Genomic DNA, 22105 nt, shown 5'->3' with positions numbered 1-22105 from the left:
TGCCTTAGTGGCCTCATACCACATTCTTCCATATTGTGGCAAGTAATCCTATTGCAAGAGTGACTGAAGTATGTGATAGTGTTACGTTCATTGACCTTTGTATTTATTGTGCAACAGTTTAGGATAATATTATTCTGATAATGCATGCATCATTTAAGTTTGTATTTTTATTCAGTTTGTTGATGAGTGACCATATTAACCTTCACACATGCATTTTTTGTGATTCTGCATTTGGCACTGCAGAAGTTATGATTTGCTGTGAATCATTTTATTTGCTTGTGTAAGAGAGCAAAAGGATAGAGGACAGTGCACGTATGTGAAGTTATACCCAGCGAATTTTCTGTTTCCTTGAGTGTTAGCTTTTCTTTTATATTTTCTTGAATGTTTTGTGTGTAATTGATGCTAAAAAAATTTAGAAAGTAAAGTAGTCATCTGAAATATAGACGATCTTTTATTCCAGTGAATACTGACCAGTATTAAAAGAATAATGTGTGTGTTTGTATGTGGGATAACAGGGAAATGTGATACTCTGAATAACAAAAATCTGTACAGGCTTCAGTATTTTCTGCAGTGATTTGTGAAAACGTTTATTTTATCAGAAGGTAGAATACTATTGTGGTTTTAAGTGTTCCATTGTAACACAGTAAATTACATGGCAATTCGGTAATTTATGTTGTCTTGCTATTACTGTCTGTATTTTTTCAGTGTGGCATGTAGCTTGCAAGTATAAATTTAATTTTTAAGTTTAGGTTTAAGTGTAATTTCTGCTGGATGATTCAGATAGTATTTTTAACATTGGTAATGCAAAGATACAGATTTTAGCTTCTTGAAAATGAAAAGGTACTATTAACACTTCTGTGGGATATGAGGTTTTGTACGAACTGCTTAGATTGGACAGTGAGGCTACTGGGATAGCAAAGTATTCTGAAATTTTAAGAAAATTAATATTATTATTGATGTACAGTGGCAGATAATGAAGCTGACTTTTCACTCATGAGGGAAAGGGGAGTTGTAGCCACCTGATTACAATTGGAAAAGACAATGGCAAGAGAAACTAGAATTGGTCTAGGTGAATCTTGCTAGTGATGATTACTTGTTCTAGTGTTGGCGTTCGTACCTCACTCGTGTCCAATTTGTGTGGCGAAGTGCACTGGACATGGCAACAGTAGTGAGGGTGAGTCTGGCCTCCCCCTAACTGCTTGCTGTGTGCCATTTAAAGGACAATAATTTTTATTGTAGTTAATGCTTTGTGCTACAGAATGGATTAGTATTGTTGTCTAGTTCATTTGAGATACGTATGTAGGGTGCTACACACACACACACACACACACACACACACACACACACACACACTCTCTCTCTCTCTCTCTCTCTCTCTCTCTCTCTCTTTAATGTTGCAGCAGAAGCAGCTGCTGTTTACTGACATTTTCCCCAGTATTACACAATGGACAAGCAAAATTACGCTACACAAGCTGTGTAAGATGCTAGTAAGTTAAGGAAAAACTCACTCTGTAGAAACTGGGTGACTGGTATATAATCCCACAAAGCTTTATATCCCAATACTCTCCTTGTTGAATTTGAATTGAATTCATTTTATACCTTACAGAATGCTGTCACATTTATTCTCGTGAATAGCTAAGCATATCGAGATTTGTACAATATTCCTTTATATTGAACTAGTTATAAATAGAAAGTAACAGTGGTATTAATATGTACTACATACATACATGTGGAATCCTGCTTAAAAATACAGAAGATAAGTAAACATGTTTTAAAATAGGTGAAATGGAGAAGACTCTTTATAGAGTTTTCAGTTTTTGTTTTTTCTTACCAATATTCCCATTATATGATATGGGTAAATGAAGAAGACTGTACTTACTGGTAGTGGAAAAAAGCGAAGTGACCCTTTAACAAGTCATTGAAGTTTGTTGCCTACTTATATGAATATTAAACAAAGGAGAGGATATGAAGAGTCAGCAAGAGGAATGACAAATTTGGAACTCAATGGCAAGATGTGAGAGGGGAAAAAAGGTACAGCAAAATAAAAATGTTAAACTGAATGGAAGCCCTCATTTCTGTTTTGTCATTGAGGCTAGTTGGACTTGATGACCTAGTGTTAAAGCACATACCTGGGAACCAAAAGGTCACTTAATCAAATCCCATCTGGGCCACACTATTTCAGTCTACTGTTGACTTAGTCTTCACCTCTCATTGACGTAAAGATTCTTCAGGAACAACACATGGTTTAGATCCTACATTAAACTGTAGGTCCTCATTCCCTGCCAGGACTTCTGGGGTATATGCAAGTAGCCGAAAGTGTTGTCCCATTAAAAAGTTTGCAGCAAGTCATTGAGCCACATGAAATTGAAATTATTATTATTATTGTTGTTGTTGTTGTTACTATTATCATTATCATTATTATTATTATTATTATTATGATTAAGACAAGTAATGTGTCATTGTATCCTGCTCTTTCATTTCTCTTCAGATGGTCTTTTTCATTATCTGTACTTCGTACAGTTTTCATGCTGTAAACTTTTTCATTGAGGCTATTTGCTACTTCTTCAAATAACAACGTTTCTCTAGCAGCCCTAAATGTATTACATACTTTAGCATTTTCTTATTCTATTTAACTGTTGTTGACTACAGTCTTTCTCACCCATGTAGTTTTTTATATTTTTATTATTTGCTGTTACCTTTTGGATGAAACTTCACTTTCTGATGTAACATCACTGAGTTGCAGTATTAATGCCTCTTGAGTATTCATTGTATGCATATTCCCATAAAACTGCAATTTTGTCCACTTATTGCTTCAGAAATATGTATTTTTAGAAAAACACCTTGTAACTTAAACTGCTTACAAAAAAGAAGAAACGCTAAGTTCTATCCTGAATAGTACTTAAAAAGTTTTAGTAATAATAGATTAATAATAAGAAAGATTGAGTCCCACAAGTAGTTATATTGTTTCTTATACTTATATTTTGCAGCTTTGGCACTATTAGTATTACTGAGCGGTAAACAAACTTTCAGTAAATCAAAGATACAATAACGAAGAACTTACCCTTGTTCATTTGTGTACATAGTTTCCCACTAGTAAAGTTTTCAGCAAGTTTATAATATATTAATTGTAATACTAGGATGCAAAATTAAACATCTCCAAAATGCGTTGTTGTGACTCAAATTACTGATATGCTAAAATTACTGAAATGCTACTACATTATGCTTAAATAACTTTGGGTATTAGATATTGTACAGTTAAAATTGTTATGTATTTTGATTGAGAGAAAAAAAATATTTTAATTGTGACATACAGGTAACACTATTCCAAAATCATAATAGATCTAGCAGAGGAAGCTTGAAATATGTTCACACACCCTTTGCATCAGAATGTGTAATTAGTCTTTGAAAGATATATCCGCCTGAAACAACACACTGTCAGCAGTGGCGGAACACCGAGACGAGTGCGGGAAACCAATATTTTTTCAAGAAGCCCGCGTCCTGGCGAAACAGCCTCTCACTTTCAAAAGAAAGATTAGAGAGGCAATAGAAATAGCCAAAAGACCCGCCAACATGAATAGAGAGGACGGGTACAAGCTTCCGAGGTCTTGGCTGCCTGCAATAGCAGGGCTACGGAGCGGCGGCAGAGCCGTGGCGGCCCATGCAGACACGCGGAGAGCCGCAGTAGTGGTCGCAAGCACACAAAGCAATGGCACGCCGCAGCCGGCTTCTGGACAGCATGGAAACAGTGTGACGTCACAGCCATCACCTGTTCGCTATTCGTCCGTCTCCTCCAATGGGGTGGATTAATATAAAGACCAATAGAAAACGGCTATTTCAGCCAATGACAGATAATAAAGGAAACACCAATAAAGCATACTTTTCACCCCTCCTCCTCCTCCTTTTACAGCCAATCAAGTAACGACACGGTTTTTTCGTGCAGCTATTTAAGGAATCAAGTGTGTTCATTTAGCAGTTAACGTAAGGCCCTGATGATGGCTAGCTGCAACGCTGGCCGAAACGTTGGCGCATTTTAAATTATGACGATGCGGTCTGATACCCTGAAGAATTTTATTGAAGAAGACAACGGCCGCAGAAGCCTACGCTTACAGGTGCACTTCTGTTTTCCAAGCCTTTCTGAGATTATAGCTGCTGTCCTGATTGATAAGGTTATCCCCAGTACAAATTTTGATGTCTTATCTAATGCTGCTGTTCCGGTATTTGGAAGTGTGCACTAAAGTCCTGGTACTTTCGTATTCCATTGCATGATTCTCTGACAAATGGTGCTCTTAGACTGCCGACTTATTGGCATACATTAGTAAAGTGTGCCGCTGGTGTTCTCTGCATCGATCTTTGATGGTACGCGCTTTTTGTCCAATATTTATCTCGCCATTTTGGTACAAAGTCTTCCGCAAACCTAAGTCATCCTTGACACTCCCTAATTATGCCCATGTTCTACTGGTGCAGGGGGGGGGGGGGGGGGCAAAGATTGTTCTTACACAGTCCGTTTTTATTATGTGCCTGACTTTTCCTGATAGTGTCCGGGTGTTTGGCATAAAAGCTGCAGCTCTCTCTTCCTCCATGATTTCTTCCATTGCCACAGGCTGTACTGTAGTGGTGGGGCATTGCATGCTTAATCTGCAGTTCTGAGTATATGTTTTTGTGGAACACAGTTCTAACGTGTTAAATTTCCTCGTGCAAACTCTTTGCATATTGTTTTTAGTAGCCCACACCATTCCTGCACAGGGTGGTGGCAGCTATCTGCATGCAAATACTGATCAGTGTGAGTTTTCTTCTGATACACACCATGGTCCAGGGTGCCAACAACTCTTCTCTTGACCATGATATCCAGGAATGGTAGTCTTCCGTTTTTTGTTAAGCTATATGGCATTCAGACATACAAGGAAGTCAAGGAGTTTTTCCCTTCCATGGGGCCATGTGACAAATGTTTCATTCATGTAATGGAAAGAACGAGTGGGTTTCCATTCAGATGTTATCAGGTCCTGGTCCTCAGAGTGCTCCATACAAAAATTTACAACCACTGGTGAGAGTGGGCTGCCCATTGTGACTCCCTCTGTAGTGCTCTCACAGTATTCTCCATTAAGCAGCAAAGACAAGGAGGTTGGGACATGCCTGAAGAGAGTGGTGCTCTTCTCGTGAAATTTCTGACCAATGAGTTCTAGTAACTAACATAAGGGCACCATGGTAAGCAACGAAATGATACAAAGCTCACCATGATATCAGGGTCTCCAGCCAGAAGTTGAGGCATTTCACAGAATTGGGAATGTGATGTGGGCATTTACCCACATAAGGATTTAGTATCTTTGTCAGGTATTTTGCCAGCAATTTGTAGACACTGATGTTACTGACAGTGGGATGTAACGGTGCACAATTGAATATCTGTGCCAAGAACACCAGCAGCACACACTACTAATGTATCCAAATAAGTTGGTGGTCGCAAAGCACTGTTTGTCAGAGAATCACACTATGGAAAAAGAACATACCAGGATTTTAGCTCAGACTCCCAAATACTGGAACAGTGTTGTTAGAGAAGCCATCAAAATTCACACCAGAGACAATCTTATCAATCAGAACTGCAGCTATAATCTCAGCAAGGCTTGGGGACCAGCACTGGGTCTAATGAAAAAGATGCTCAGCAAGCACAACCATCTAGTGACCAAGACCAACAGAGCAATAACATTAATGCTACTACAGATGCCAATGCAAGTTTCTCCACAACTACCGCCGCATGCCCTCAGTTTGCAGACCGCGGCGGTAACGGCTTGCAGTGGGAGGGTTATGTCAGCTGCCCGCCCTCAGGAACTCAGTTCATTAGTGCACATGATGGCAACACATCTGATTGCTGAAATATTGTGCCTGTCGGACAATATGAGCCATGGACTGTTCAGTCAACAAATACATTGGGATAAACTCAAGAATTACAATAAAATATAAGTTTACTTTGTTGAAATGATATGCTGATAAATTAATTATTCTTGGAGTTCTGTAAATTGTTATTGCTTGTAAACAAAATCCATAGATATTCCTCTTCTGTCTGCTCAGACAAAATAAAATTAATAAGTCACAACAGCTCACTTACCAACATCTGCAATTTTATGTCTTTGCTTCCTACCATAAAAACTTCATAAATATATCGGACATTAATAATATTTTTGCCACATGCTATTAGTAATTATGTGCAGCGCGTGACAAATCACACTACATATTTACAAACAGTGACTTGAGGAACCCGTGTCTGGAATCATTATCTGATGCCATTACACAGTCAGTTACAGGCATATGATCAACACAGTGATGAAAATTACAAGGTGAAAACAATAGACAAACAATAATGGTTGGCATTAATTTGGTGATACACGAGACATCCAAAAAATTCCACTAGCTGCCAAATTAAGTTTCGCCAGCTGAAATCTCTCTCTCTCTCTCTCTCTCTCTCTCTCTCTCTCTCTCTCTCTCTCTCTGTCTGTCTGTCTGTCTGTGTGTGTGTGTGTGTGTGTGTGTGTGTGTGTGTGTGTGTGTGTGTGTGTGTGTGTTTTTAATGGGGAGGAAAATTTAGTTGTGATGAGGAATTGGAATTTGATAGTAGTAAAAGAAAGAGAGGGAAAGAAAGTAGGTGAATATAGAGTGAGGGAAAAGTATGAAAGAACCCCCCAGGGAGCTCGCCATTCTTTGGCGGGTTCGTGTTTGGCTACCACGGGGCCCCAGCCTTTGCAGCATTTTTTCTCTTCTGTGCTGCATGTCTATCCTCTTGCTATTCTTTTTCCCCTCCCTCGGGGAACATGTCTGAGGTATGTTGTGCATTCTGTCGCTGACAAGCGAACAGTCTCACCTTTGTTTTTCGCTCCCTTTTCCTTTCTTTGTTTCCCTTCTCCTCTCGTTCCTCCGCTTCGGCGTTTGAGAATCCTCTTTTTTCTTCTTTCCTATGCGCTCCTGAAGGCCAGCCCAAGTGTCTGAAGTGTAACAGGTGACTGGGTAACGCGTAATGCCCAACCCCGAGTCAACGGGTCGGGTTCGCACGTACCTCCTGGTACAGGCCAGACCCAGGAAGGGGTGATTGCCTGAGCTGTAACCTTCCCAAATTGCCGCTTGGTACCTCTGTCAGATGATCAGAAAGTGTGACCTGAGGTGTGAACAATCACATAAGGGGGGTTCACTCCCTTGTGAAGGGGGCCTCCAGTTGGAAGTAGCGCACCATCAGAGATACTGGCAATTGTGGGGCATTTTCTCGCGATGAGTCAATCATCTTCCCACTCAATATCTACAAAACGTAAACGTAATTAGGGTAATGATTCAAAGACACTTCCCGCTGCACCACGGTTCCTCGTGGTCTCACATACTGAAGACGGTCAGTCCTTCACCTGTGAAATCCTGCTCTCGTTTACAGAATGGCACTTTGCTTTCAGAGACCACTTCTGATTCTCAAGCACAACAACTGCTGCTGCCTCGCTTCTCCACAGTTACCCTGTTTGTGTTGAGGCCCATAGAACTTTGAATTCTTCCCGTGGTGTAATTTACACCAGGCTGCTCAACGGTCTATCGAGTAATGAAAAAGGTAGATTCCTCCGTAGTGCCCACCCGCACTCCCTTCCTCACCTTTGATAGTGGAGCTTCTATCCAAGCTCCAAGCAGGCAATTAAATTATCACCGTCTGGCTATACATTCCAAACCCGATGTGCTACTACCGTCATTATTTCAACCACAGTAAAATGTCTTGTCGACACTCAGACACATGTCACGTGTGGTAGGAATGTGCACCAGGGCGATTGTCCACTCCCTTTCCCAATTGTATCAATTGTAATGGTGGCCATGCCGCCTCCTCTCAGGATTGCCCAGTGTATCTTGATGAGCGAGCTGTTCAAGAGATCCGGGTAAAGGAAAAAGTTCCTTGTCCAGTTGCTCACAAGTTACTGGCTAGTTGCAAACCCTGAGTTCTCCTGTCTGGTACCTGTAGTTCTGTTCTTGTTATCCCTCACTCCATGAAGGGCATGGCCATGCAGACAAGTGACCTCCAATTCAGCTCTGAGGTTGTGAAATCGCAAGTGTCTAGGTAGCATTGCCATCCCCCCATCGAGCTGTGCAACAAGCCACTGCACTCTCGCCTCAAGGGGCAAAGCCACCAACTACACAACCAGTAGGCCAGAAAGGACTGGAGAAGTACTCCCGCGAAGACTTCCTCTGTCCCTCCAGCCAAACAACACCCAAGTCTTCATCTAACCGGAAAGGCTCGAAGAAGTCCACCAAAGGCAAACGGTCTTCTCCTTCACCACCTCAAAGATCCTCTTGGATGGTGTTGCCACATGGTACCTTAGCCCGGACAGCCTTTGTGTCCCCAGCGCGCACCAACAACCATTTCTCACCGTTGGACTCCACAAACCAACCACACAAGCAAGCTGATGCTTCTGTGGACCCCATGGAGCAGAATAATCCTGCTACTGTGTCCTGCAGTAGCGCCTCTTCCCCAGCTGTCACACTGCAGCTGCTGAGGTGACACCACTACATCTCTTCATCATGACTCTCTTCCAATGGAACATTTGCAGCCTTCGGTCCCACAAAGAGGATTTACAGCTGCTTTTAGCGTCACAGCGTTCCCCTGTACTCTGCCTTCAGGAAACGAAATTGCGCCCTCGCGACTACTTTGAGCTATCATATTACTTCCCGATTAGATTTGGCCTTCCCCCTGAGGTTGGCATTCCATCTCGTGCTGCTCATAAGGGATGACATTCAGTCAACCCATTACCCTGACTACCCATCTTCAAGCTGTTGCATTTCACCTTTCTCTTCCCCACGTGACCTTTGTCCTCTGTACCATCTATATCACTCAGTCATTCGATGTCACCATGGCTGGCTTCCTTCAGCTTATTGGGCAGCTATCTCCCCCATTTTTGCTGCTTGATTACTTTAATGTGCATCATCCCCTTTGGGGTTCTCCCAGGACCTGTCAGAGAGGTGCCCTCTTGGATGACCTTCTTAATCAACTTAACCTCTTCTGCCTTAACACTGGAGCACCCACTTTACTTTCTGACTCCTTGCACACCTATTCCCATTTGGACCTCTCCATACACTGCCCAGCTTGCCCCTCATCTTGGGTGGCCCGTTCTTTCTGACACCTATACGAGCACTATCGATTTGCTTACTCCTACCCTATTCATGTGCATGCCTAAATGGCAGCTTCCTAAGGCTGACTGGCAGCTTTACTCCTCCCTGGTGACGTTCAAAGAACAAGATTTCACCAGTTGCGATGACAAGCGTTATCCTTACTGCTGTAGAATATTCCATCCCCTGCACTACTTTACCACGGCGTGTCTCAGTCCCTTGGACTGAGGCATGCCGTGATGCAATTCATGCACGGAGATATGCTCTCCGCATTTTTAACCGTCACCCTACGCAGACAAAAACTGTATTCATTATAAACAGATGTGTGCAAAGTGTCATCACATTCTTCGGGATAGCAAAAGAACCAGCTGGATTTCATTCACTAGTTCTCTTAACAGTTCCACACCTTCCTCTGTCGTGTGGGCCAACTTCCGATGGCTCTCTGGAACAGAGATCCATTTTACATTTTCCAATTTCCAGCCTGTTAGTAGCTGATGATGTCACTGTGTACCCTATTGCTCTCTCCAACACCTTGGGCCGCCATTTTGCAGAAGTTTCGAGCTCTTCCCACTATCACCCTGCCTTCCTCCATCGGAAACGAGCGGAGAAGGCTTGGGCAATACCCTTCTCTTCTCCGAATCGTGAGTGCTACAATGCTGCCTTTACTATGAGGGAGCTAGATCATGCTCTAAGTTCATCCCGATCCTCCGCCCAAGGGCCAGATGCCATCCACATTCAGATGTTGCAGCACCTTTCTCCTGCAATTTCTGCTAAACACATACAACAGCATCTGGGCAGAGAGCACATTTCCTGGATGCTGGTGTGAAGCCACCTTCATACCCATACCTAAGCCTGATAAGGACAAAAACCTTCCTTCTAGCTGCTGCCCCATCTCTCATACCAGCTGTGTTTGCAAGGTGATGGAACTAATGACTCGTGCGCGGCTGGTATGGTGGCTTGAGTCTTGTCATTTGCTAACGAATGGACAGTGTGGATTTTGAGTGCAGCGTTCTGCAGTTGACCATCTCGTTACTTTGTCCACCCATGTCATCAATAGTTTCCTGTGGAAATCCCTGACTGTGGCTGTCTTTTTCGATTTGGAGAAGACCTACAACGCCTGTTGGAGATCTGGTAGCCTCCATACTCTTTATACGTGGGACTTCCATAGGTGCCTGCCCTGTTTTCTGCAGACATTTTTACAAGATCGTGCATGTGGGTTCTGTCTTGTCGGACACCTTTATCCAGGAAAATGGTGTGCATCAGGATACCATCGTGAGCATCGTGCCCTTTGCTATTGCCATTAACCCTATAATGGCCTGTCTCCCGCCGGGCATCACCAGTTTCCTTTTTGTTGACGATTTTGCCATCTATTGCAGTTCTCCAGACATGACTCACTGAGTAGAGCCTTCAGTGCTGTCTTGATCATCTTTACTCCTGGAGCATCGACAATGGCTTTTGCTGTTCCACTGACAACAGTTTGTATGAATTTCTGGCAGCGCAAATGTTTTCTCCCACCATCTCTCCACCTTGGGCCTGTTGCCCTTCCGGTCATTGAAATTACGAAATTCCTGGGTCCTACCATGTATCTTACCTGGCAGTCTGCTGTATGTGGTCCCTCAATGTCGTACGTGTCCTCAATGGTACTTCCTGGGGTGCCGATCGAACCACCATCCTCCGTTTGTATCAGTCCCTTATCCGTTTGAAACTCGACTATGGGTGCTTTGTTTATGAATCTGCACGCTGATCCCTCTTATGCTGTCTCAACACTATCCACTATCGTGGCATCCGTTTCGCCACGGGTGCCTTTTATACTAGCCGGGTTGAGAGTCTGTATACTGAAGCTACTGAACTACCACTGTCCCACCACCGTAACTTTCGCCTCAGCCAGTATGCATGCCGTTTGTCTTCCATGCAGGGCCACCCCTCCTATGCCACCTCCTTTGATGATTCCTTTGATTGTGAGTATGGGGCTCATCCCTCTTCTCTATTACCTCCTGGAGCCCGCTTATGGCGGCTTAACTTCACACTACCTGCGACTTTCCTGGTGGGTGTGAACCCTTCACCACCTTGGCTTTGTGAAGTGGCCCATGTTAATCTTGGCCTTCATCCTTAAGGACACTACTCCAGCCTCGATCTATCGCCTTCAGTTTCATGACCTTCGCATGGAACTTCGTGATAGTACCTTTTTATACACTGATGGCTCTCAGACTGACCAAGGAGTCGGGTGTGCCTTAATCATTGGCACCCGTGTCTTTCGATATCGGCTTCCAGTGCGCTCCGCAGTATTTACAGTTGAACTCTTCACCTTGCATCAGGCCATGGAGTACATCTGGCAACACAGTCTTTTCAATTGTGCCCTCTGCTCAGACTCATTCAGTGTCCATCAAAGTCTATCTGTGCTGTACACTGCCCAGGCTTTAGTGCAGCGGGTCCAGGAAAACTGACACTTGCTCACTCTTGGTGAGTGTCATGTTTCTGTGGGTTCCTGGTCATGTTGGGCTGCCAGGAAATGAGGCTGTTGATGCTGCTGCCAAGGTTGCAGTCCCCGTACCTCAGCCCATGAGTGCCTATATTGCCTCCGATGATCTCTGCATTGCCATCTGTCAGGAGGTGGTGTCCCTTTGGCATCGCCAATGGTCCTCCCTTCACTGGAAAACCTTCGGCTTATTAAGCCTCTCCGAGCACCTTGGATGACCTACTCTCGGCCCTCCTGCCAGTAGGAGATCATGTTAACTTGGCTGCATATTTGGCACTGCCTTTTTAACCATCATCATTTGCTATATGGCGCTACCCCACCACTTTGTACATATTGTACCCAGATTTTAACTGTCTGCCACTTCCTGATGGACTGCCCCTTTTTTAACCATTTTACATTCCAGCTTGGGTTTGCCGTCTGATTTAGCGGCCGTTTTAGTGAATGGCATCGAAGCAATATGGCAAAGGCCATTTAATTTTTAGTTTTGGATCTCCGTTTCTGTTTGATGTCTTTATCGTCCTGTTTCAACTTGCCTGTTTTTAGCTATCTTCTCTTCTGTCAATTGGGACTGACATATAGTCATTTAACTCCTCTCTCTGATGTTCTATAGTTCTGACTTTGGCACATATGATCCCAGTTGTTTTTTGCTCCCTAAAGCAAGACAAAACAAACATCTGGTAGAATTTTCCACAGAGCATAATTTAGTCATTACTAACACTTGGTTGTTGAATTGTAAAAACAGGTTGTACCTATGGGAGACCTGGAACACCAGAAAGTTTGACTGATTATTTAATGCTAAGACAGAGATTTAGGAACCAGATTTCAATCTAGAAGACATTTTCAAGGGTGGTTGTGGACTCTGAACACAGTTTATTGGTTATGAAATGTAGATTAAAACTGAAAAAAATTGCACAAAGTCAGGATATTAAGGAGGTGGTACCTGGATAAGTTGAAACAGCCATAGTTTTTTGGGTGTTTTTAGAGGGAACCAGAGGCTGTAGAGGGAGCATTAGCCAATGGTTGACTGAAATGGGGGGAAAGGAATGTTGTAGATGATGAATGGATAGCTTTGAGAGATGAAATAGTGAAGGCAGCAGAGGATCAAATAGGTAAAAAGACAAGGCCTAGTAAAAATCATTAGATATAACATGTGATTACTGAGTAATTGGTGAATGGAGAAAATATAAAAATACAGCAAATGAAGAATGTAAAAGGGAATACAAACTTTCAAGAATGACGTTTATAGGAAGTGCAAAATGACTTAAGTAGAAGTGAGTATTGGATAAGTGTAAGTATAGTTACTGTATACAGGAAAATTAGAGACTTCATGAGAAAAGAGCTCAAGATGTCAAGAGCTCAGATGGAAAAACAGGACTAAGCAAAGAAGGGAGAGCTGAAAGGTGGGTGGAGTATATAGAAGGGCTGTACAAGCCAAGTGTACTTGAAGGTAATATAATAGAAAGAGAAGAGGATATAGAAGATGGAATAGGAGATATGATACTGTGAGAAGAATTTGGCAGAATACTGAAGGACCTAACTCGAAACAAGGCCCCAGAATGGATGACATTCTCTCAGAACTACTGATAATGTTGAGAGAGCAACCAAACAAAACAGATCCACCTGGTATACAAGATGTGTGAAAAGGGTGAAGTATCCCCAGTCATACAAGGAAATAAAATTCAATTCCAAAGAAAGCAGGTGCTGGTTGGTGTGATTGAAGAACAAGAACAAAAGAAAATCGAAGCATTTGAGATGTGGTGCTACAGATGAGTGTTGAAAATGAGGTGGACTGATAAGGTAAGTAATGAGGTGGTTCTCCACAGTATCAGCAAGGAAAGGGATATACGGCAACCACTGACAAGGGACAGGATGATAGGACATCTGTTATGACATCAAGGAATAACTTCCATTGTACTAGAGGGAGCTGTAGAGAGTAAAGACTGTGGAAGAAGATAGAAATTGGGATACATGCAGCAAATAATTGAGACATAGGTTGCAACTGCTACTCTGAGATAAGGTTGGCATAGGATAGGAATTTGTGGTGGGCCATATCAAACCAGTCAGGAGACTGATGACTTAAAAACTAATTTACATAACTAAATTCATGTTACCAAGGTTTGCAGTTGGAACTGAAGGCACAATATTTAGAGATATGTCAGCAGATATTTGACAGGATTGTGTGTATTCATTATTGTGGGTGGTGATGTGGTTATACAAATATGTTCCAAAAGAAAAACTGGTATGGTAGAAAAGTAAATTTACATCCATGTGCTGTGATATATACTTGCATAACCTTTCCAAAAGATTTTGGAAGCAATTGCCCAAGACCTGCCTGCTATGCGCCTGATGAACCACACCTGCTCACAGGACAGACATGTGTAATTTTTTGTCAAGTTTCGAATTCTTGTGATTCTGATTTTATGTTAGGACTCACAACTAAACCCAAGTAATTTTTTTTCCTTCCAGAAATTGAAAATTCTCTTCCCAAAAAGAGCTCTCAAACTCAACTATTGATGCTTGTGCAATGCCCTCGAAAAACCTTACTATGAAGATTAGTGATTGAGATGGAGGGAGGGGGGGGGGGGGGGGTTCATTTTCTTCATGGATAATACATAAAATATGTGAAGATTAATTTTCAGACTATCCAAAATTGTGGAATGTACTTCATATTATGCTGATTAATGATTAGAAATGATGTTTCTTTTTCTTTAATGATGGTGGTTAAGACAAAACCATTACACAGTAGTTTTACATTAGGTATCTTCCAACACGTTGGTCACATCAATATTTGTGATACGGTTTTCATTCTTAAATGGATTTTGTTTCTTGCTGTGAATCTTAAAAATCATTTGGAATTTTACGTTTGCCAACATTGCTGGAGGTGTTTGTGTGTGTGTGTGTGATGAGTATGCATTGTGAAACTTTAAAGAGCTTTTTGTAACTACTGTTAATAATGCATTCAGTGCCTTGTATGATCATTAAAATTGGCAGTTTTATATTTCTCTTTATGTTAAACGTAACTAAATTCATTTTCAACTTAATCCTAGAAATTTCATTGAATAGAAACCTTACTCTTCACTAAAGAGGAAATTTGTGTGTGCAAAATCTCATAACAGGACATGTGAAGCTATGTAATACATTGAAATAATTCGTAATTTTCAAGTGACAACCAAAATGATAGAATTTCATAAAGACTTGTCCATATTTAATCATAAATCATTTTGCGTCATAATGTGTGACGTCCTCAATGCTCCTTTTTCCTTTTGTTTAATACACACTCTCTATGTCTGAGCATGATTGCATTCTTTGTTTTTTTCCTGGTGTGGTGAGTTTGCTGTGTGTCCTGTTAAATAATTCTAACATAATATATTGGTTTACTGATTTCCTAAAACATGGATTTATCTGTCTGTTTGTTATTGCAGCATTCAAATTCCAGGAAAATCTTCTGAAAACCATGCTGCAGATAGAAAATACTTTCTTTGCTCTTGGAGAATCCTGTAGTAGAGATTGTTTGATTATCTGTGATAGAGGTGCCATGGATGCTTCAGCCTGTATGTATACAATTGTAAATCTTTATATTATGTTACATTTTGTGTTATACTGTTGATGCACAATGTTCTGCTTAAAGTAATTCACAACAGCCAAACACTTTATTTGTACTTAAAATATTCCTACACATCATGGTCATAGAAATGTATCACCTTTTACCATGTTTCATTGACATTGTGAAACATAGCGCAGAAAAATTTAACAAGAAATTTGTACAGTTCAACTCTGCAACAACAAACACTGATGAGAAAGTTGTAAGCAGTTGCGGCAACAAAACTGAGAAGGTGGTAAGATATTGCAAAGAGAAAGGTAGATTTTAGAGATAGACTTCCAGTTATCTGGTCGGACAATACAGTAACAATAAGGTGTGTAAGTGACACAGGATGCAGCATAGAAGCTGAAGCAAATCATAAAAGTGCAAGATTTTTTTAGAAAGACAAATATTTCTATTTTAATTGTACTAGTCATTTCTTAGCTTATTGTCAGTAATGGTAACATTTTTTAACAAGATTAAGTATCACGAGTTAAGAAAATAAAAAAAAAAAAAAAACTTATGGATCATCATGATGAAAAAGTAGTAAACAGAGAGAGAGGATGGGAAATGTTAATGTTGCTAGCCAAACTCTGAGTCTAACAAGCTAGTTTCTAATACAGATTTCTTCTGGAAAAAGGTCATTCAGTTTTTATTCATTTACTCATTCAGACCTAATATTCTGTAAAGAAGTAATGTGTACTGATGTAATGTAAATCAAAGAATAATAATAATAATAATAATAATAATAAGAGTATTGAAAGGAAAGTACAGTACAAAATACATCTCTGGTCTAGTCACACAATAGCCCTCTCACACATCTGTTTTTATACTTTTCCAAATTTCTCTGTTCAGAGCAATCCCTCTTACAATTTTATTTGTCTCCTCTGTTCTTTCCGATGCTTCTTAGTCACAAACAACTAGGATGACATTCACATCTCTCCAATTTCATATACAGAACAAGATTATGCTTATTGGTAAGAAGATTATTTATCACATGATTCTGCAGCGGTTAAATCTTCAGATGTAAGTTGTTTCATGGACATATCAATTTTTAATATTGTTATTATTAGCCATTTAACATCTGTTGTTGGTTTAAGGCCTCTTCTAGACCTTGAGTGAATTACAATATTCAGCTATATCAATAAACATGCAGTAACTCTTGTGTTTTCTAGCAAGTGAATAAAGGCGACTAAATCACAATTAGCCTTTGCATTGATAAAATGGCAGTTATCAGAAAAACACTCATTATTAGCTCTGATTATGAAATCACCCTCAAATAGTTTAGTTTAATTACTTATGCTCTCTCTGACTTTAACCTCCTCATCCTTTTCAAATTTTTCAGAACTGCAGATTGTCTAGGGAATGACACATGGCATACACCTGGAATCTAGTACAGCAGCCAATTTGTCACAGTTATGCCCCTCCCTCCCCCCTCCCCAAACACTACATTAGAAGCAGTAGCATTCTGTGATTATCTGTCTATAAGGGCAACAATATATAACATCTATCTCTCACCAAAAATAATTTTATTATGAAAAGGATAGATCACTACCGACCAATTCAGAAAGCATTGAGTCAGACAGGCACAATGAAAATACTGCTAAAGGTTTAAGAACTGGAACTTCATGCATGAGCCCCATTCTTTGTTTCCTAGCAGAAGTGGATATCCCTCCATGTAAGGTAGACACCAGAAATATTTTAATTAAATATGTAATCACACCAAACTACCCATGTTATCACAGTCTGTTTCACAGACAATGTTTCAGACTTTTATGAATCACTTCAGGATAGATAGACCAGTCTGGGTATGAGTGGAAGTTTTATGTACGGACCTTCAATTCCCCATACATGAATGCATACAAAGTGTCTCCTCTCAAACTTCATGACAGATTAAAACTGTGTGCCGGGCCAGGATTTGAACCTGGGACTTCTGCCATTTGTGGGCAAATGCTCTACTGACAGCTATCCAAGCACAACTCACAACATGCTCTCACAACTTTACATCAACAAGTACTCTCTTCCAAACTTCATAAAGGTATGCAGGAGAACATTAGTGAACTTTTACTTCCTGCTCTGTTCATTGCTATTGAAACATATGTCTTGACTGTAATTCTATTAGGTTTTGATGTTTTTCTGCACTTCCGATAACCCCATTATATTACCTTTTATACTATTTTCTTTATATTTAAATTCCATAATCTGTTTTCATATTATAAATGTCTCCAGTCTATTGTCCCTCAATAGAAACTAGTAGATGCAGCTAGGTTTCAAGGCCGATGTTATTGTCTATACAAATTACATGATACTCTTGTACGAGTGTTTGGCTGCAACATAGCCTCACGAAAAAGAGGTATTGAGATAAGCAACCTTAATATTGAACAGCACCAATAAAGACTACTAAAAGTGAACAGAACACTGTGCACTGACAGAATTCCAGTTATGTTTTACATTGAATACACCATGGAACTAACCTTCTTCCTAGTTCATATTTTTCTAGAATCTCTCATACAACGAGAAGTCAAAAATTACATATGTCATTTCTGTTTACAAAAAGCGTAAATGATTGAATGCACAAAATTAGAGACCAGTATTTGTGATGTCTGTCTGCAGGATTCTAGAGCACATTTTGAGCTCAAATATTATGATGCTCTTGGAGAAATACGAGCTTGTCTCAAAGAATTGGCATGTATTTAGGAAAAGTCATGTGAAACACTACATGCTTTTCTCATACATGATGTGTTGTAAAAGATGGTGCAGGTGAAGAGAGAGATTCCATATTCCTAGTTTCTGAAAGCCATTCATCACTGCATTAAATGACTGACTATTATATCCAAAATATGATCTATGGAGTATCATTGGCTCAATGAATATTTGACTAATAGAACTCAGTACCTTAAACTGTACAGTAAATGTTCAACAGAAACAAAAGTACAGTGGGTGTACCCCAAGAAAGCATAATAAAATTGTTGATGTCCTCAGTATACATAAGCAATTTACTAGGTCAGCAGCACTAAGATTGTTGCCTGACTACACTGTTGTCTATAGGAAAGTATCATTGACAGATGATCATAAACTCGACATGTTAATTTGGATTTTGCAATGTTAGAGGCAGAGGGTGATCAGATTTTTTTTCTTTTGCTCTGAAGATAAATTTTTCTTGAATTGAATTGAATTGAATTGAATTGAATTGAATTTTATTTGATCCTGTAAGATTACATCATGTACAGTAAATGTACGTGTAATATAGGACATGTCAAAGTATTAAAATTCTTTATCAATTATTTTTCTACACCTTTAGCTTACATTTTTACATCACTGATAATGAGTAACAATCTATACAAATTTAATGGCATAAGTATTCTGCAACACTGTAAAACTCTTTTTCAATGAGATAGTCTTTAAGTTTCTTTGTAAATTCATTGTGAAGTACACTATCTTGCAAGGTTTTGGGCAGACTTCTTAGTAGTCTGATACCAGAGTACTGGGGTCCTTTTTCTAGCATTGCCAGTCGGTGGGGTATGCTCCGTACTTCATTCTTCTTTCTTGTATTGTGGGTGTGTACACTAGCATTTGTAATCCAGTCCTCACTACCTTTTGTGATGTACATTATTGTTTTGTATATATATAATGATGAAAAAGTTAAGATACCTAAATTCTTGAAACAGTTTCTGCATGTTTCAGAGGTCTTTCTTCTTAAAATGGTCCTAATTGCTTTTTTTTGTAATGTGAACACTCGTTTTGTCTCTTGTTTGTTTGAGTTTCCCCACACCGTCACTCCATACTGTAAGTATGGTTCGAAAAGTCCATGATACACTGTACACAGAAGGTTCTTGTCTGAATACTGTGATAGCTGCATCATTAAGAATATGACAGAGCTCAGTTTCTTACAGACATTATTAATATGTTTTTTCCATTTCAGTTCATTATCCACAAGAATACCTAAGAATCTAGCAGATTCTACTTCTTCCAGCCTTGTTCCGTCAACCTCTAAATCCATGTCTACAGCCTTTTCCTTGTTTTTAAACACTGCATACATAGTCTTTTTTAGATTTATAACCAGTTCATTTTCCAACAGCCATTGAGCTGTGACATTTGCAGATATGTATGCTCTTCTCTCAAGCTGTTCCATATTTTGGTCACTATTTAGTATTGTCATGTCATCAGCATACAATATTTTCTTTTCTTCCTCCTCAACACCTATATCATTAACAAATACATTAAATAACAATGGCCCCATTACCGAACCCTGCGGCACTCCATATTTGATGGATTGGGTTTCTGATTGGTATGAGTTTCCTAATGATACATACTGCTTGCGGTTGCACAAGTATGATTTTATCCATTCACCTGGTTGCCCCCGAATGCCATAGTTGCTTAATTTTTGTATCAGCATTTCATGGTCAATGGTGTCAAATGCCTTTGAAAGATCCAGAAACATTGCAGAGACAACCTTTTTCTCATCTAAGGACTGTAAAATGTATTCTGTTAGACTGACAATTGCTGATTCTGTAGATGTACCCTTTCTGAAACCATGTTGTGAGGTCATGAGAATGTTATGTTTGTCCAAATAGTTAACTAATCTGGTATACATAAGCATTTCTAGGATTTTTGAGAAACCTGATATCAGTGAAACTGGTCTGTAGTTGTTGGGATCATCCTTACACCCTTTCTTGTACACTGGCACTACCTTCGTTATCTTCAGTTTTTCTGGAAAAATTGCATCTCTGAAAGAACAGTTTGCTATGTTCAGCAGTGGTGTTATTATCTCCTCACATACCAGCTTTATTACATGATTTGATATTTCATCATCACCAGCTGATTTCTTGGACTTCAGTTTCTGTATAGTTTTCCGCAATTCATCTTCCGTGACTGGTCTTAAGAACATAGTACTGCATGATCTTCTTGGTACCTTAATACCCTTCTGTTTTTGACTATTTCTTTCCAATTTTAGGTTTTCTACTACACTGATATAGTTATTATTCAGTATGTTTGCTATTTCCATACCATCTGTGACCACTGTGTTGTCTACTTTAATTGACCTAATACCTTCTTCTTTGTTTGACCCATCTTTTTCCTTTCTTTCAGCATTGATTGCCTTCCAAGCTGCCTTTGCCTTGTTTTTTGAGTTCGCTATAGTGGTGTCAATTGCTCTTGCTTTCGCTTCTCTTATTGTTTTTCTATACTTCTTTTTTAACATTTTATAGTTTTCAGCTTCGCCCATCCGTCTCACATCCTGAAGCTTCCTTCGCTGTTCTAGTATTTCACTCGTAATCCACTGTGTTTGATCTTGATGCCTTTCTTGTCTCTTTACTTTGGGAAATGCTACATTAAAATGGTACTTAATTGTTGAAATAAATGCATCATATTTTTCATTTACACTCTGGGCCTGTAGGATTTCATTCCAGGTTTCCTTACTTAACATTGTTCTAAAGATGTTGATATTTTGTTCACTGATGATCCTAATTTCTTTGGTTGTTTGTTTTGGTTCTGATACTGTGTCATTACTTCTGCAAAAGCTGATTAGTTGTCCATGATGATCAGATATTTCTGTCTGAACTACATGTGACTCATAGTTACACATATTAGTAATTATGTTGTCAATAATTGTCTCACTTTGTGAAGTCACTCTTGTTGGTGCAGTTATTGTCACTTTCATGTTATGCTGTATTAACAATTCTTCAAAATCCTGTCTTATTTTTGTGTCTTTTCCCATGTCAATGTTGAAGTCTCCACATATAATAAGATTTCTCTTCATATTCATTCTCAATAAGCTAGCAACTTTTTTTAGAAAGATGCTAATATTGCCACATGGTGACCTGTACACACAAAACACTCTAAAATCTTCTGCCACTATACCAGTAACTTCAAAGTCTTTTTCTCTAGCTATGGGAAATGTAGCAGCTTCACTGTTTACATTCTTTGAAAGAGTACCTGTTTTAATATATATACAAACGCCACCACCCTTATATTTAGATCTGCAGAAGTAACTAGCTAGTTTGTAGTCCTTTACTGCCACATTATGTATTTTACTTTCAGTTAGTCCATGTTCACTTATGCATAATATGTCTGGTCTTACTTCACTCAGGAGTACTTCTGCTTCTAATTTTTTGTTACCAAAGTATTGTATATTTTGATGAAGTACTTTTATGTAATTTTTATTTTGTTGGTTTACATGTTGTGAGCTGTATTCTGGGGCAAATTCTTTAGTATCGTCTTTTTTTGTATGGTGCTTATAATTTTCTTTTCCAGCTGGAGTGTATGATTTTTCATCCCCTTCAGGCCATATTAGTTTCCCTTGCATCTAATGATTTTGCAGACATCTGCAAACATTCTGCTGAACGTTACAGACCCCAGTCGATTTAAATGCAAGCCATCCTTCGCTAGTGAGTTTTTACATAGGAATTTGTTTGGGTCTATAAAAATTGCCCCAAGACGATCACATTGTTCTTTAAGAGCACAGTTTATTTTGGCGATATATTTTTCACTCACCGACCTTCTGTTTATGATTCCGCTAAGTATCAGACGAGATCCTGCATACATATTTCTTGCAGTACGAATCATGTTTCTTGTTTCGCTTGCCATTTCTTCCTCACTGCTGCTCCTTAACGAATTCGTCCCAACATGTATAAACACCCCATTATAGTTATGTCTGGTTTCAGAATCTGGTTCTGTAGTATCTTGTCTTGCATTTACCATATTTTTAAAATGTTTACCGAGTTGATGCGTTCTAATGCCAGGTCGTACGTCGATCTTGCAATTGGGGACAGCGATATTCTGTTCATAATGAAAACAATTATCATTTCATCTTAAATTAGCTTTTGGATCTGTTGATTTACCACAGAACCCATGTAACCAGTATTAAATATTTGTGTGTATTTCAAAATAACTGTTTCTCTTGTCACTTTTGAAATATTCTTCCATTATCACTGAGTTAT

The 22105-nt window shown here is 39.6% G+C and overlaps 1 protein-coding gene across 2 annotated transcripts in view; it reads left to right on the top strand.

Annotated features, from left to right (window-relative positions):
• LOC124717044 (TRPL translocation defect protein 14) overlaps positions 1–22105 on the top strand; it is a 166747-nt gene that overhangs the window by 91599 nt on the left and 53043 nt on the right. The window contains exons 5-6 of one of the 2 annotated variants that reach the window (XM_047243710.1): positions 1103–1174; positions 15010–15138. In XM_047243710.1, the coding sequence (XP_047099666.1) occupies positions 1103–1174; positions 15010–15138 (201 nt within the window). The remainder of the gene's footprint in view (positions 1–1102; positions 1175–15009; positions 15139–22105) is intronic. The other variant, XM_047243720.1, reaches the window with a different exon arrangement.

The sequence above is a fragment of the Schistocerca piceifrons genome, chromosome 1 (genome assembly GCF_021461385.2).
Source record: "Schistocerca piceifrons isolate TAMUIC-IGC-003096 chromosome 1, iqSchPice1.1, whole genome shotgun sequence".
NCBI classification, from domain to species: Eukaryota; Metazoa; Arthropoda; class Insecta; order Orthoptera; family Acrididae; genus Schistocerca; species Schistocerca piceifrons.
Note: the sequence above shows the minus strand (reverse complement) of the source record. Positions and strands in the feature narration are given on the sequence as shown.